Consider the following 15,999-nt stretch of genomic DNA (forward strand, 5'->3'; position numbering starts at 1 on the left):
TTTTTTTTTTTTTTTTTTTTTTTTTGCTGTACGCGGGCCTCTCACTGCTGTGGCCTCTCCCGTTGCGGAGCACAGGCTCCGGACACACAGGCTCCGCGGTCATGGCTCGCGGGCCCAGCCGCTCCGCGGCATGTGGGATCTTCCGGGATCGGGGCACGAACCCGTGTCCCCTGCATCGGCAGGCGGACTCTCAACCACTGCGCCACCAGGGAAGCCCCTCTTTTTTTTTTTTTAATGGCAGGGCTTCATCATTAACTTGGCAAGTGATTTGTGGAATTTTGGATTATTGGAATGACGAAACATTAATCAGAATTAAGGGAACTGGTATAAGGTTGTCATAAGTTTATTACCATACCCCCTCCTTCCCAGCTAAAAGATAATTTAAAAATTACTGTCATTCCTTTAAAAAAAGAAAAAGAAACAAAGTCTATTAACCAAAATGTAAGAAGGAAGGACATACTCTCAGTCTTTAAATTGGAGAAACTTAGTTTTATATTTTTAAATTTTCATATAGCTTTTGAACAGTGAAAATTTCACGTTGGATGAACATCAGTCTGTGTACCAATATTTGGGCGTTTAACATTAGCAAAACGAATCCTTTTTACTGCACTTTAAGTTTCATCGTGTGTATCTTTACAGGTGAACATTTATCGTCTAGTTACAAAGGGATCAGTTGAAGAGGATATTCTTGAAAGGGCCAAAAAGAAGATGGTTTTAGATCATCTTGTGATTCAAAGAATGGACACAACTGGGAAGACAGTATTACACACAGGTTCTGCTCCCTCAAGGTAGTTACTTTACTTAAAAAAAAGTCATTTTAGAATCATACTATACTCACTTTTCTGAAATGTTACATAGTGTAAACAGGTCATTGAAGTACTATATTTAGTGTTATTTTATTTTTTAAAGCACTGAGCTAATTTCTAGTCAATGGCATACATTCAGTACATGGTTTCACCACTCTAGTTTTGTAATCTTGGGGGAAAACCCTAAGCTTCAAGTTCTTTAGTTTTAAAATAAGTATACTAGTAATGCTTCACTTACCTATGTCATATTAACTGTTGTAAAGGTGACTATGTCAATAATTCATAGAAGTGCTATGTAAATGTTAAATTTGTGACTGTTAGTGGTAAGTATTTTTGTTTGTCCTGATTTTAGTTCTACTCCTTTCAATAAAGAAGAGTTATCAGCCATTTTAAAGTTTGGTGCTGAGGAACTTTTTAAGGAGCCCGAGGGGGAAGAACAAGAGCCCCAGGTAAAACAAACAAAAACAAACTTGTCTCAAAACGTGTCATTTTTTAAGCTATAAATGTAAAGTATATTTATTTTAAAACATAAAGCATATTTAAAATAAAGATTTCTTTCTTATTTTAGGAAATGGATATAGATGAAATCTTGAAGAGGGCTGAAACTCATGAAAATGAACCAGGACCTTTAACTGTAGGAGATGAATTACTTTCTCAGTTCAAGGTAGTTTTCTTTTTTAATTTTTCTTTATAATTATATTAATTGATAAGGGATGATTTTTTTGGTCATTTAGTGTTTTATTCATCTTTTCTTTAAGCAGGATCAGCATGATAATCTAAAAAGTTAAAAACATCTTTGTCTTAAAATTTGCTATGGTGTATATAAATTTTTCTTTCTTATTCTGACAAACCAGTAGTGACCTGATTTGAAAGGGACCAAATCATTTATGAACAGTTACGTTTTCATGACTGAAGACTTTAGCTAATCTTTATTGGAGCAGTTTTTGACATCAGATTAGTTTAAGCATTATCACAACTAAGAAAACTCAAGTTTTCAAGTTTGACTCAAATCAATCAGACAAAGTAAGCAAAGTAAGCAGTAACACTGACAAATACCCTGGTTAGGTGAGGGGTGAAAGGTTGCAAGGAGTCCTAAAGTCAACCAGCCTCATAAAGTGTGTGCCAATTGTTTAGCATAAAGAAGCAGGTTCCTCTATATCCTAACCATTTCTTACAACCTGAGGTTTTTAAGGGTCAATTAATGTCATTCATTCATTTCACACATATTTATTTTGCACCTACAATGTGCCACACACAGACACAGCAGTGAATAGAAACTTTTGCAATTTTAATGGATCACCCTGGCTGCAATGCAGAGGATCATTCTGGCTGCAGTGCAGAGGATTTACTGTAGTGGGCAAGAATTGAAGCAGGAAGAAAAGTTAGAAGACTATTTCAGTAATCCTGGTGAGAGGTAAAGTTTTCTGGAACTGGCACTCACTCTGGGTATTGTCTAATGAGCTTTTGTTTTTTAAAACATTGTTATACTATTTGCTTTTAATTTGACTAATTGGCAATTTGAAAAAGTCACTGATAAGTTAACTTGAATAAATACAGATTATGTTTATACCAGTGAGTTGCTACTCATATGCAGCTGGCTTTAAGGCTATCATCAACATTTAGATAGCATACATGAGAGAATAAGCACTATATTTTCAGCCCCATTCCTTGTATAGCATGAGGATAGTTTTCTTGTCTTTTCAGTTATCTGTAAGCTTTAATGTACTAGTATTGGCAGTTAGCTTTAATGAGTGCTTTCTGTGTACCAGACTCTGCACAGTTCTTTAAATGCATTATCTTACTTAATCCTGACAAAAGTTAGTGAGCTCTTACTAGCCCCCTGTTTTCAGAGTTGAATAAACTAGGGCTTAGGGTACCTAAATAAATTTATCTATGGTCTCAGAGCTCCTTGTGTCTTGTCATTAGCTCTTTAGGTACTTCGTTTATGATCATAAAAATAACAATCTTGGGTTGTTCTATAGCACTTTGTAGTTAATGGACTGGTGTGGTAATTTCTGCAGAAGGTGATTTAGCATATTACTCTATAAATTACTTTGTTGTTACTCTGTTAACTTCCTTTAGTTCTGTTATTAGTAATAATTTTGTTGATAAGCAAGGCAAAAGAGAATCATTCCTGGAAGAGAATTCTTAGAAGTCATTTGGTTTGATCTACTTTGACCTCATGAAGAAATAAACTTAGCAGTCATATTTGGTTTAACCCATAGTCATATTCATTATCCTGAGGCTATTTAAGTTATATTATCTTATTCTGGTATGCCTCTTCCTTCCCGCTAAAAAAGAAAAATATAATTTAAGGATGAGTTCTTCTTTAATCTTATTCTGCTAAAATTCTGGAATTTATCAGGTTGCCAACTTTTCAAATATGGATGAGGATGACATTGAGTTGGAACCTGAAAGAAATTCAAAGAATTGGGAAGAAATCATTCCAGAAGATCAAAGAAGACGATTAGAAGAGGAAGAAAGACAAAAGGAACTTGAAGAAATTTATATGCTCCCCAGAATGAGAAACTGTGCAAAACAGGTGACTTTTTAATTTAAAAGATATTTCTGTATTGTAAGAGTATTTACATCTGGACTGTCTTTTTTGTTTAGAGAAATATTGATTCTTAGCTTTTTTTTTCCTAGTAATAACTTCATCTGATTTAATAATGCCTGTCTCATAAAATGAGTTGGAAAGTGTTCCCTCCTCTTCTATTTTTGGGAAGAGTTTGTGTAGGATAGGTTATTATTTTCTCATTATATGTTTGGCAGTGTTAGGGAAACCATCTAAGCCTTTAAGTGTCTAAAGGTGTAAGCTTGGATCATTAAATCAAGACTTTCCTTTTCTAATATTAGCATTTAATGCTGCAAGTTTCCCACTAAGCACTGCCTTTTCTGAATCTCCTAAATTCTGATTTTTGTTGTGTTCTCATTTTCATTTATTTCAAAATACTTTCCGATATCTTCTGTGACTTCCTCTGTGACCCATAGGGTTTTTTTTAGAAGTGTGTTGTTTAATTTTCAAATATTTGGGAGATTTGTCAAGTATCTTTGCTATTGATTTCTAGTTTAATTCTTTTATGGTCAGAGAGCATACCTTGTGTGAATTTTTAGAAATTTGTTGGTGTTTATTTTATGGCCCAAATGAACAAAATGGTAGATTTTTAAATAATGGTAGCAGCGCCATGCCAAGCTATATTGGGTCCTGTGGCAAAAGGAAAAACTTTAATATTAGAGCTCTTTGCGTTAACTTCTGTTTTTAGACTACTGTTGCATTACAAGATTATTTGTCCTGATTACTGAATTTTTTGGTATTTCCTTAAATTTTGAGTCTGAGGGAAATGAGGAACCCACCCTACCCTAATCCTTGCCCTGCTAGTTTTTTGTTTTCGTTTTCTTTTCCTACAACCATATTAGGTCTTCTTCTGTGTCCTCGGTTCAGTAGGTGAGAAGGGTCTGGCCAGGCTTTCTGCCTGTCCCCTCAAAGGTGACTACTCTCTTTATCTAGGCCTTCACCATGAAGGAAAGTTTTCTGTAATCTCCAGCCCTGTTTCCAGTCTGTCTCATGAGCAGCTGGTGGAAGTTTGTGGAGAAGCGCCTGAGAGTGGGTACAGGTTCTCCCTGTGTCTTTGGTTCCCAGGGATCCTCTGCTCTCATGGTAGCTCACACTCAGTCTTTAGCAAATGTTAGCTGACTTTCCTCTTTCCTGCTTGAATGGTACTTGATGTCTGCCATTCATGCTCTTCACAAGTGAGCCAGTGTCCAAGTTCCATCTCTTCTTATAATCTGCTTTTATTTCCTTATATTTTAGACTACTAGATTGCCTTGTGATTTTGATGTGTGTAATAAAAGTTATGATTTTGTAGATTAGATTTGTTGTTAGGGCGGGAGCAGCCTACCAACTTTTACATCCCAGGCAGAAATGGAGCCAAGTAATTTGTGTTTGGCCTGAGAGTAATTGTATGTGTAGTTTCTTGTTTGTGTTTATTTCTGCAAACCCCTTAGTGGTTTCTTTTTATAGTGCAAGGGAAGCACAGAATTATATTAGATCTAGTGAAAGGATGGGAGAAGGTTAGAATAAGAACTAAATACCATCATTGACTTTCAATTAGCTTTCAGCGTATTAGGGATTCAGAATATGTACTGAGGCTTTGGAAGAACTCCAAAGACTTGCAGGAAAAATGTCCACTCAGAGATATCACAGTAATAATATTATTACAGTATATAGTATACACAATTCTAGTATTTTTTTAAATACATATCATTTGCCAGGTTTAATTGGAGTCATTAATTTGGGACTTGCTTTCTTCCTTTTGACAGTATATAATGAATGTTAGTCATTCTACAAAATTTTTAATGGCTTCTCAGCTTTCTATTGTATAGATTATTTGTCTGATCTTTTTTTTGATGAACATTTAGATTGTTTGCAATTTTTTTTTATTTTTATGATGAAAATGACTTGGCCAGTGTGCCTTTACATTTCTGATATCAAGAAAAATGCCTAGTAGGGATGTTGCTGGGTCAGCAGAATGATAAATTTTAAGACGTTTGATACAATATTGCCAAACTGCCCTCTGTCCCAGTTTAAATACACACCAGAGGTGTTTGACTGTTATTCTATACCAGTACCAGTATTGGCTGTTATTGCTTAGTTAGTATTGGTCAAGTTGATGGATTAAAGAAAGAATTACATTTCATTGTAACTTTAATTCACATTTTAAGAAATATACCAATGAGGTTGTATAATTCTGTGTTTATGTTATTTGATTAATTGCTTTTTAATAACCTTTCATATATTTTTACAAAAGGACAGTGGGTATTTTCCTGCTGATTTATGAGAATGTTTTAAGTGTTAAGGCTGTTAATAACTCTTTGTCAATAATGTGCTATATTTTTTCTGTTTTGTTTGCTTTTTAATTTTGTTTATAGAATATTTTTGATACATATTTGTTAATTTTGTCAATCTTTTATAATGTTTTCTTTGCCCTTAACATAGAAGTCTGCTTTACCTAAACTTGGGCAAAATTTTATTTTCAAATTCCAGATTAGTTTCAATGGAAGTGAAGGGAGGCGCAGTAGAAGTAGGAGATACTCTGGATCTGATAGTGATTCAGTCTCAGAAAGGAAAAGGCCAAAGAAACGTGGAAGACCGCGAACTATCCCTCGGGAAAATATTAAAGGATTTAGTGATGCAGAAATTCGGCGGTAAGATGACATAGGACCATTTTTACTTCAACTTGCTTTTAGTAGGGGGTGAAATTAAAACAAATTCCATAAATTTTAAAGATTAAGATGAAAGTTTTAGAGGAGGCAAATATATGATAATTGTGTAGGGATTGGGTGGTTCTGCTTTTGGTTGTTCTTTATAACTATGGGTAAAAAAATGAGTTTGGGGGCTTCCCTGGTGGCGCAGTGGTTGAGAGTCTGCCTGCCGCTGCAGGGGACACGGGTTCGTGCCCCGGTCTGGGAAGATCCCACATGCCGCAGAGCAGCTGGGCCCGTGAGCCATGGCTGCTGAGCCTGCGCGTCCGGAGCCTGTGCTCCGCAACGGGAGAGGCCACAACAGTGAGAGGCCCGTGTACCGCAAAAAAAAAAAAGTTTGACATTAATCTTTGCTGTGTTATTTATCGGTACTCTATTTAGACTGCTAAATTATTTTGGTTTTATTAATGTGGTTCAGAATAGTGGCCCTTTTGAATAATGAATGTATATTTCAGTACATTAGATTATTAAAAATTCTGACTGTATTTATGACTCCCAACATTACTCTTTACGTGGGCGTAATTTAGTTCCATATTTTTCTAGTTCTTTTACACTGAGGTGATTGGTTTTTTGAAACTAACCATATTAAAAGTGTTTCTGATATGTCCAAATAGGAGTTGAGGTTAAATTAGCCAGGCAGGATAAATTGTAGTTTTCTTTCAAAATATGTTTGTTCGTATATACAGATTTATTTAAGGGGAATGGTATAGCAGCTTACTTTGTTTATGTAATATTTTTGCATATGAAATTTGTGAAAGGTTGTTCATTGTTGTATTTTGAGAGTTTGTTGTTTCTTTCAAGCTGTTGTAATTCTTTTCTTTTAAATCATAGATCTGACTGATAAAGTTCTTCCTCATTTTTTTCTACTAGAAAACTAAATATATTGTTAGATTTTGTTTAGGGTACTTTTATGACCACCTGATTTGCTGGACTTTCTGTCTCTAGTTGAAGAGGCATTTCAACTTCTACTTTTCCTGGATATTTTCCCTCATCCATCAACCACTTGGGTAGCTTTGTTCTTAAGTAGTATTTATTTTTCCATTGTTGGTATAATACCATACATCTGAATTAAAGCTATATTCAGTAAACTTTTAGCTACACTTGAAATGTGAGGAGGTGTAATATGATTGATAATTCTGGAGACACTTCCTCTGGTAGCCTTGAACCTTTTTTGTCTTGTGAAAAAAATAATTTCTAAAATAAAATTTAGCTTCTGTTTTATTTATATTGGTTTCTAAACATCATCCTGGGTGTTAAAAAAATATATCTTGTCTTACTTGGTTTATCTTACTGTTTTAATGTTTTGATTCTAGCATAGTTTATTCATTTTTGTTAGTAACAGTGCCTTGAATTAATTTTTACACTAACAAGTACTATTTCTATATATTTCTATCTATTTTTTAACAAATAGTGAAGCCCACATTTAAACCAAACAATTATTTTCTGTTAGGTTTATCAAGAGTTACAAGAAATTTGGTGGCCCTCTGGAAAGGTAAATACATCTGTCATTCTCAATAGAATTATAGAATGTATCACATGCTGTCAGCTTTATTTATACTATTGTTAAATTTGCTGTAAAAGGTTTTTACAAAGTTAACCTGTAGAAAGCAAATTTCAGATTGATTTTTGAAAGCTTTTTGTACTATCCTTAATCCTTTCTAGTCTCTGAAGTTTTGTCTACAAATGAAGTTTTCTATAAAATACATGGCCTGTAAAACATTTGCATTTTTATAATTGTAAGCTACTTTTCAAATGTGTTTTCTTACCTTTTCATCACAAGCTTATAGCAGATTCATCTGTAGAGAAGCTAAGTTGCTAACCTAGCCTCTGACTTAAAGACCAATTTTGTTTAATGGTTATTCTCAATAACTGCTATAACCACTATCTTAATTATAGAGTAGCAGAGACTCAAATTGGTTTAATTCTATTTTTCTCCCCAAAACTCCATCTTAAAATAGAGATATTTTCTGTTTTATTTTGAGATGACTTGCATGAAGTTACAATGAAATACTTATATAATTATTTTAGATGATGAAAAAAATGTTTTGAACATTTATTATTCATATTTTCTCAGTGTATAGTAATAAAAAATTATAGAACTTTACTCTTATAATATCTGTCTTAAATGGCTCCATTTTATTCTGCATATTTACCTGAAAATTGTATTATTTTATTACAGATTAGATGCAATTGCTCGAGATGCTGAATTAGTTGATAAGTCAGAGACAGACCTCAGACGACTAGGAGAATTGGTACATAATGGTTGTATTAAAGCTTTAAAGGACAATTCTTCAGGAACAGAACGAACAGGTAATACTAAAATGAAAGTGATTTAAAGAGGTAAATGGAATTTTCAAAATATGCTTTTATTGAGTTAGTTAGGTATTATATCTTAAGTTACCTATTCATTAGTCTTAAAAGATGCTTTATACAACAAAGCAAGGCCATTTCTGGGTAATAGAAAATGGGCAGCAGAATTGTATTATTGAAGGCAGTGGAATCCATTTGCCTGGTATATTTTCTGGCTGGGAGGTAACATCAGGAGTTATTGTTAGTTGTACTATATTTTTAGTATAGATGAGATATCATAAGTGTACACATGTGATAATGGTTTTAGCATAGTTACTTCATTATACTTATTTTGTAATTCATCTATCTAAATAAAAATAAGATTCAGTAATTAGATGTACTGAAAAAAAATCATACTGGAACTCTTATTTAGAAAGGCTGACATATTAATAGATTGATGTATCTTATGCATTTGCTAAAGTATATGAAATGCTTTTTGTGAATCTTCATGTGCTATATTATAATCAGTAGTATGTACTGAAAAATCTCGAGTGAAATTTAGGGTTTGCCAGCAAGCCTCCCCTTAACACAAATAAGTAATACTTTAAAATATAGGTAGGGGCTTCCCTGGTGGCGCAGTGGTTGAGAGTCCACCTGCCAATGCAGGGGACACGGGTTCGTGCCCCAGTCCGGGAAGATCCCACATGCCGCGGAGTGGCTAGGCCTGTAAGCCATGGCCACTGAGCCTGCGCGTCTGGACCCTGTGCTCCACAACGGGAGAGGCCAGAACGGTGAGAGGCCAGTGTACTGCAAAAACAAATTTAAAAAATAAATAAATAAATAAAATAAAATATAGGTAAATAAGTAATAGTACTTATTTATATAAGTAATAACATTTTGCTTTGTGTTTTGTAGTATATATTTTATACTTTTTAATATTCTTTTCCAAATAAATTAAGGTGGTAGACTTGGAAAAGTAAAGGGTCCAACATTCCGAATATCAGGAGTACAGGTGAATGCCAAGCTAGTCATCTCCCATGAAGAAGAATTAATACCGTTGCACAAATCCATTCCTTCAGATCCAGAAGAAAGAAAGCAGTGAGTTGTTTACTTTTACCATTGTAAAATATTTGTTGTTATTCAATAATTTGGATATGAATGTATGTTAAAAATGTTTTTTATGCCATTGGCCAATTTGAATAAAATGTTTTTAAAAATAAAATAAAGCATAGTATTTTGAAGTTGTAATGACTCATATATGTTTTTCAAAATTAATTTTTAATAAGGCAATTATAACTTGACAGTGGCTGTTAACTTTAATGATAGGTATATCATCCCATGCCACACGAAGGCAGCTCATTTTGATATAGACTGGGGCAAAGAAGATGATTCCAATTTGTTAATTGGTATCTACGAATATGGATATGGAAGCTGGGAAATGATTAAAATGGATCCTGACCTCAGTCTGACACACAAGGTACTTAAATATTTCTTGATTCTGTTGACCACTGATGTTAAATTGAATTTTTTGCTTTTAAATTATGTTAGAAATAAACTCAACTGGGAGTCAGGAAACCATGGCTCTAGTTAGCTGTGTGACCTTGGCTTCTTTGGAATCTGGTTTTCATGAAGGGATTGAATTTAAATGATCTCTAGATTCTGCTTTACCTCTGAAATTACATTTTTGTTATTAAGGCATAGGTATATTTTTCTTCATAGTATCAGGTTAAAAGTAAACCTGTCTGTCATTATATTATTCAAGAGCAAAAAAGGATTTTTTTATGTGTGTGTGTTTATATATTTTTTTTAAATAACAAAGTGTTTAGGAGTTTTGGTGATTTGATGCCACCACACTAGTTATAATCATTTCTTTGCCTAGAATGGAAAACATTGGAAGCATTGCCCTATGCTTTTCATTTATCTTTTTATATTTTACTTCTTCATGGACAAGTGGGAACCTTCAAATATTTGTCATTTGCTACTGTGAAACAAAATTAGTTTATGTTTTCATTGTAAGAGTTTCCTCACAGTACATGCTTTGGGTCATCGTCTACATGAACAATACTTTTTTTTTTAATTTTTTATTTTTGGCTGTGTTGGGTCTTCATTGCTGCACGCAGGCTTTCTCTAGTTGCTGTGAGCGGGGGCTACTCTTCATTGTCGTGCGCGGGCTTCTCATTGTGGTGGCTTCTCGTGTTGCGGAGCACGGGCTCTAGGCACACGGGCTTCAGCAGTTGTGTTACGCAGGCTCAGTAGTTGCGGTGCATGGGCTTAGTTGCTCCTCAGCATGTGGGATCTTACTGGACCAGGGATCAAAACCTATGTCCCCTGCACTGGCAGGCGGGTTTTTAACCACTGCGCCACCCTGGACGTCCTGACAGATGATACTTTATATTCTAGGAATTTTTGTATACTTTATAGTTAAAATATACTGTTGAGAAAGAAGGAAATCTAAGAATACTATGATGTTTAATAACACTGAATGCCAATACACCATTACATATTTGAAAGAAATTTCTAACTTCATACTGTATAGTCTCATTTTGAATAGAGGGATATTTTTCTCGTGTACTTAGAATTCATTCCCAGAGAAATTGAATCTTTGTGGCATAGCTATAAAAAATGTATTTTGCATTCTAAGCTGTTTATTCCTACAGATTTTAAGAGTTGTAACTTGTTAGTGAATTATACATATTTTTTAAATGAGTAAGCCTTTTTTAAACGATGATTATTATTTCTCATGTTATTTATTAAAGACAAGATGAAAAAATTAATTGCTTTTCAGATTCTTCCAGATGATCCTGATAAAAAACCACAAGCAAAACAGTTACAGACACGTGCAGACTACCTCATCAAATTACTTAGTAAAGATCTTGCAAGAAAAGAAGCTCAGAGGCTTTCTGGTGCAGTAAGTTAACATATGCTTAAGAGCAGTTTACTTTTAAATAAGATAAATCTAGTTTTCTGATCACCCTAGACACCCATGGTTAGCATGGGCTCATCAGTATGTTTATCTGTAATTTAGCTTTATTTGAATATGGTAATATTTTGCCTTAAATGATCTCAGCATTCATGTTAAAACTCTAGTGAGTCCTATCTTTCAGAATGGGATCTGTTTTTTCCTAGTATTTAGAAAGAGTGGGAGCAACTTTTGGAGTGGAGTGGAGTGCTTTTTGAGAGGACAGGCTTCCATTATTGTTTCATTTGGAGACATTGGGCAGCTTAAGGAATAGCATTAAAGATCACCAAGCTTATTTATGAGGGTGTTTCACAAAAGAAGGAAAAAGACACTAAAAGAGAGGTGATTGGAAACTAAAGCAACCCTTGAAAGTTTACCTGTGACCACAGTGTCAATAACTACCTATGTACTATTAAAAATAATTTCTGGGCTTCCCTGGTGGCGCAGTGGTTGAGAGTCCGCCTGCCGATGCAGGTGACACGGGTTTGTGCCCTGGTCTGGGAAGATCCCACATGCCGCAGAGCGGCTAGGCCTGTGAGCCATGGCCGCTGAGCCTGTGCGTCCGGAGCCTGTGGTCCGCAACGGGAGAGGCCACAACAGTGAGAGGCCCACGTACCGCAAAAATAAATAAATAAATAAATATATATATAAGAATAATAATTTCTAAGGCTATCTCTGGTGACATTGGATTTAGTTGAAGATAATAATAATTTAGGAAGGTGAACAACCCTCCTATTTCTCTCTACTCTTTTTTTTTTAAGAAATAATTACAGTTGGTTAGCATTTATTCACATTAATTTGTACTTGATTCATTAAGTTATATCACTTTTGTTGATAATAACTTTCTAAGATAGGTGTAGCTTAGTGCCAGCAGATTAAGGATTGGGTTGGAGAGTGTGTTCTTTAGCTTTATAGATGTGGTATTTAAGATTTTTTTTTAATGGAATCTGTGGGGTTGGTTAGAATAAAAATAATTATTTTTAGGGAGGTTCAAAAAGGAGGAAAGTAAGAGCTAAGAAGAATAAAGCAATGAAGTCTATAAAAATGAAAGAGGAAATAAAGAGCGATTCTTCTCCCCTGCCCTCAGAAAAGTCTGATGAAGATGATGATAAGGTAAGAATGTGTTTTAGAAAAGCAACCTGTTATATAGAAAGGGAACATGGCATATTTTTAGTATGCTTTACATTTGAAGTTTGAAGTAAGGCTTGAAACTTTAAAGATACTGAAGTTCTTTTTTATAGTTTGTTATGTAGTCTCATTTACAGAACAGAATTCTACCCATCCAATAGATACTATATTTCACTAGAGGGATAGAGCAAAGGTCCTTCCTTTTCAAACATTTGCCATTTGAAGACATTCTGTCTCCCTTAATTTTGTTATGAATTTTGAATGGGATTGGCTTACCTTAATTTTTATAGGAAGGTAAATATTGCATGTATCATTACTAATGGGATTCTGAGTTACTTCTCTCAGAATCCACATACATGCAATCCGTAGTCATGCAAAGAAAAGAAATTAGTCTTTGTCGAGATTTGGTTAGTAATACATTGGCCATACTTGCACTTTTCAGGATGAGATCACTTCTGTGAAACATCCAAATAAAAAAGTTAAAACAGAAAGAGACAGTGAAGAAAAACCTGAGCCAGATGTTTGTATAAAGAAGGAACCAGAAGAAAAGAGGGAAGCAAAAGAAAAGGAAAATAAAAGAGAACTTAAAAGGGAGATAAAAGAAAAAGAGGATAAGAAAGATATAAAGGAAAAAGATTTTAAAGAGAAAAGAGAAAACAAAGTAAAAGAAGCTATACAGAAAGAAAAAGACATAAAGGAGGAAAAGGTATGCAAATCATAATATAAAATTCAGAAAGTGACACAACAGCATATTTACAGTTTAGGAGAATAAATTGCCTGTCGGCCCAATTAGTCTCAATAACTGAGTTCTTTAAAAATGCATATGGGTATCTAGTAGAGGAGAAGAACAGGTTTGAATCCTTTTTTAGATGCCTTACCTAATAAGTAATGTTACAGAATAGCTTTATTTTTGGTTTTCCCAAATAAAATGGGGGAAAGATAAAATAGATAAGAATGTTAAATGTGAGTAAACTTTATAGAATAAAATGAGACCATAATTCTTCTGGAAGTGTTAATCATTTTTGCCTTTGTTGTTGTTGTGTTTTTGTTTTATTTTCTCTTTTTCATCAGTTGAGTGAATCCAAGTCTGATAGCAGGGAAAGATCTAAGAAATCTTCAGTGTTGGATGCTCCAGTTCATATCACTGCAAGTGGTGAACCAGTTCCCATATCTGAAGAATCTGAAGAGCTAGATCAGAAGACATTCAGCATAGTAAGTAGTAAAGTATCTGGTTATTAGGAATAATTCATATAACATTTTATTTAATTTATATTCATCTTTTAAAACTTGAACTTTAGAAATGTGTTTGAATTTGATAGCATTGCAGTTCAAGTTGACAAAAGCAATAGATTTAAATTTTGAAAGGTATCCTAAATTTAGAATCAACCTAGAAAAACTTCTTCATAAATTAAAGATTTTAAGAAGAGGTATTTAGGGAATAAACTTTTTTTCCTCCAACTTTAGAATTTTAAACTTTTCAATTCCTTAGCCTATTATCCATATAACAGTGCTTTTTATCTACAGTGAAGGACCCTTCTTTTCTAATCTTTTACAGACCAGTGTTTTTAGAAAATAAAAATGAAAATAGGAATAAAAGAATATAAAATATAAGCCCCGGTATTGTATTACTAGATTCAGTAGGTATAAATTTGCACTGTCAAACTGATAAAGGTTTCTAAAATTTCTGTACCTATCCTGCTTTGGACTAACACAGGTTCATAGACCACACTTTGAGTAACACTCGTCTAAAATATTACTGGTTTTACATGCTACCATGCTTTTATTTTCATCAAAGTCAGGGAGAATCTATCTTGGCCTTTCTCCAAAGGGTTTATTTCCTGTATATATTCAGGAACCCAAATAATCATATGAGTGTAATCTTAAGTCAGTTTTATCACTGATACTAATCAAATGCTATACTTGAAAGATGGAAATTTTCACCTTCTAAAATTATATTTGTGTTTGACCTACTACGTCCTTTTAGATCCCCAGCTCAACTTCATGTCCCATTTTCTCCTATTGTGTACTCTGACTAGATGATATTAAGACTGAGAATGCATTTATTCATTTCCTACTGATTCCATTACATGCCCTAATATAGTTCCAGATATGCTCTTTAAATAACATAGTTCCTACCACAATTTTCTTGTCCTCCTCACTTTTGACTGTTTACATCCCTCTGATCTCTGAGAATACTGGGGACATTCCCAAGTAAGCTGTTGCAGCTCCTGTCTTCCATCTTACTTACTTGAATGAACATATATCTTATCTCTTGACTTTCTTTTTTTTTTTTTTTTTTTTTCCCCGGTACGCGGGCCTCCTCTCACTGTTGTGGCCTCTCCCGTTGGGGCACTGGACGCGCAGGCTCAGCGGCCATGGCTCACGGGCCCAGCCGCTCCATGGCATGTGGGATCTTCCCGGACCGGGGCATGAACCCGTGTCCCCTGCATCAGCAGGCGGACTCTCAACCACTGCCCCACCAGGGAAGCCCTTGACTTTCATTTTTATCTTTTCTCCAGGTTCACATGTTGTGATTCCTTAGCAACTTTTAAGGCTAACCTTTCTATTTATGGCCTAGATCTTAATCTAGCCTCTCTATCCATTTCCTATTGGTTTTGTTGTTTTTTTTTTTACCCCCTCTGTATTGGGTGGGAATGGGTGATGGTGTGCTTTTGCTTTTCTGAGGTGAAAACACTGAAATCTTCTGAACTGCTTCCCCTACACTATCTGCTCCATTACTGAGGTAGGTGAAATTGCACCTCTTGCCTCTTTGCCACATTTCCTCCTTAGCCATCTGACTTGTTCATATAACCAGTGAAATGGAAAGTTTCCTTTTGTGCCCAGTGTATGAATTTCTTCTTCATTAACCTTCATAAATGATTTAAAATCTCTTGTATTATGGAAAGGAATAATGGAATAGTTTTAAACATGGACTCCAGAGCCAGATTTTCTGAGCTTGTATGATTAAGATTTTCTTGGGGGCTTCCCTGGTGGCGCAGTGGTTGAGAGTCCGCCTGCCGATGCAGGGGACGTGGGTTTGTGCTCCGATCCGGGAGGATCCCACATGCCGCAGAGCGGCTGGGCCCGTGGGCCATGGCTGCTGAGCCTGCGCATCTGGAGCCTGTGCTCTGCAGCCGGAGAGGCCACGGCAGTGAGAGGCCCGCGTACCGCAAAAAAAAAAAAAAAAAAAAAAAAAAAGATTTTCTTGGTATATACATTTTATTGTATTCGGGAATAGCTCTGATTATTAAGAAATTCACTGGTCTTTTCTCAGTCTTCATTTTCCTTGACATCTTTGCCTCATTTAGCATCTCTTGATTTTCTTGTGTCTTATTGATCTGTCTTCCTAGATAGCAGTATAATTTAGCAGTCAAGAAAGTGAGGTCAAAACTGGGTTTCACAGATGTCATTTCATTCTAAGCTTCAGTTTCTTTTTCTATAAAATAGAGTGAATGGTATTGTGAAGGTCTATTGTCAAAATCAAATTTAAAGCAACGAACACACAGCCTCTGGTACCTAATAAGTGCTTTATAAATATTAGTTATCATTGCTCCA

General features: G+C 34.9%; 1 protein-coding gene across 2 annotated transcripts in view; it reads left to right on the plus strand.

The window, feature by feature from the left end:
* CHD1 (chromodomain helicase DNA binding protein 1) overlaps nucleotides 1-15,999 on the plus strand; it is a gene marked incomplete at both ends in the record, with an annotated part of 72,962 nt that overhangs the window by 43,896 nt on the left and 13,067 nt on the right. The window contains 13 exons of one of the 2 annotated variants that reach the window (XM_079704033.1): nucleotides 640-788; nucleotides 1,159-1,255; nucleotides 1,375-1,470; nucleotides 3,172-3,348; nucleotides 5,851-6,011; nucleotides 7,519-7,560; nucleotides 8,248-8,378; nucleotides 9,317-9,455; nucleotides 9,684-9,834; nucleotides 11,143-11,265; nucleotides 12,301-12,429; nucleotides 12,887-13,150; nucleotides 13,516-13,656. In XM_079704033.1, the coding sequence (XP_079560159.1) occupies nucleotides 640-788; nucleotides 1,159-1,255; nucleotides 1,375-1,470; nucleotides 3,172-3,348; nucleotides 5,851-6,011; nucleotides 7,519-7,560; nucleotides 8,248-8,378; nucleotides 9,317-9,455; nucleotides 9,684-9,834; nucleotides 11,143-11,265; nucleotides 12,301-12,429; nucleotides 12,887-13,150; nucleotides 13,516-13,656 (1,800 nt within the window). The remainder of the gene's footprint in view (nucleotides 1-639; nucleotides 789-1,158; nucleotides 1,256-1,374; nucleotides 1,471-3,171; nucleotides 3,349-5,850; nucleotides 6,012-7,518; nucleotides 7,561-8,247; nucleotides 8,379-9,316; nucleotides 9,456-9,683; nucleotides 9,835-11,142; nucleotides 11,266-12,300; nucleotides 12,430-12,886; nucleotides 13,151-13,515; nucleotides 13,657-15,999) is intronic. The other variant, XM_079704034.1, reaches the window with a different exon arrangement.

The sequence above is a fragment of the Hyperoodon ampullatus genome (genome assembly GCF_949752795.1).
Source record: "Hyperoodon ampullatus genome assembly, chromosome: 4".
Classification (NCBI taxonomy): domain Eukaryota; kingdom Metazoa; phylum Chordata; class Mammalia; order Artiodactyla; family Ziphiidae; genus Hyperoodon; species Hyperoodon ampullatus.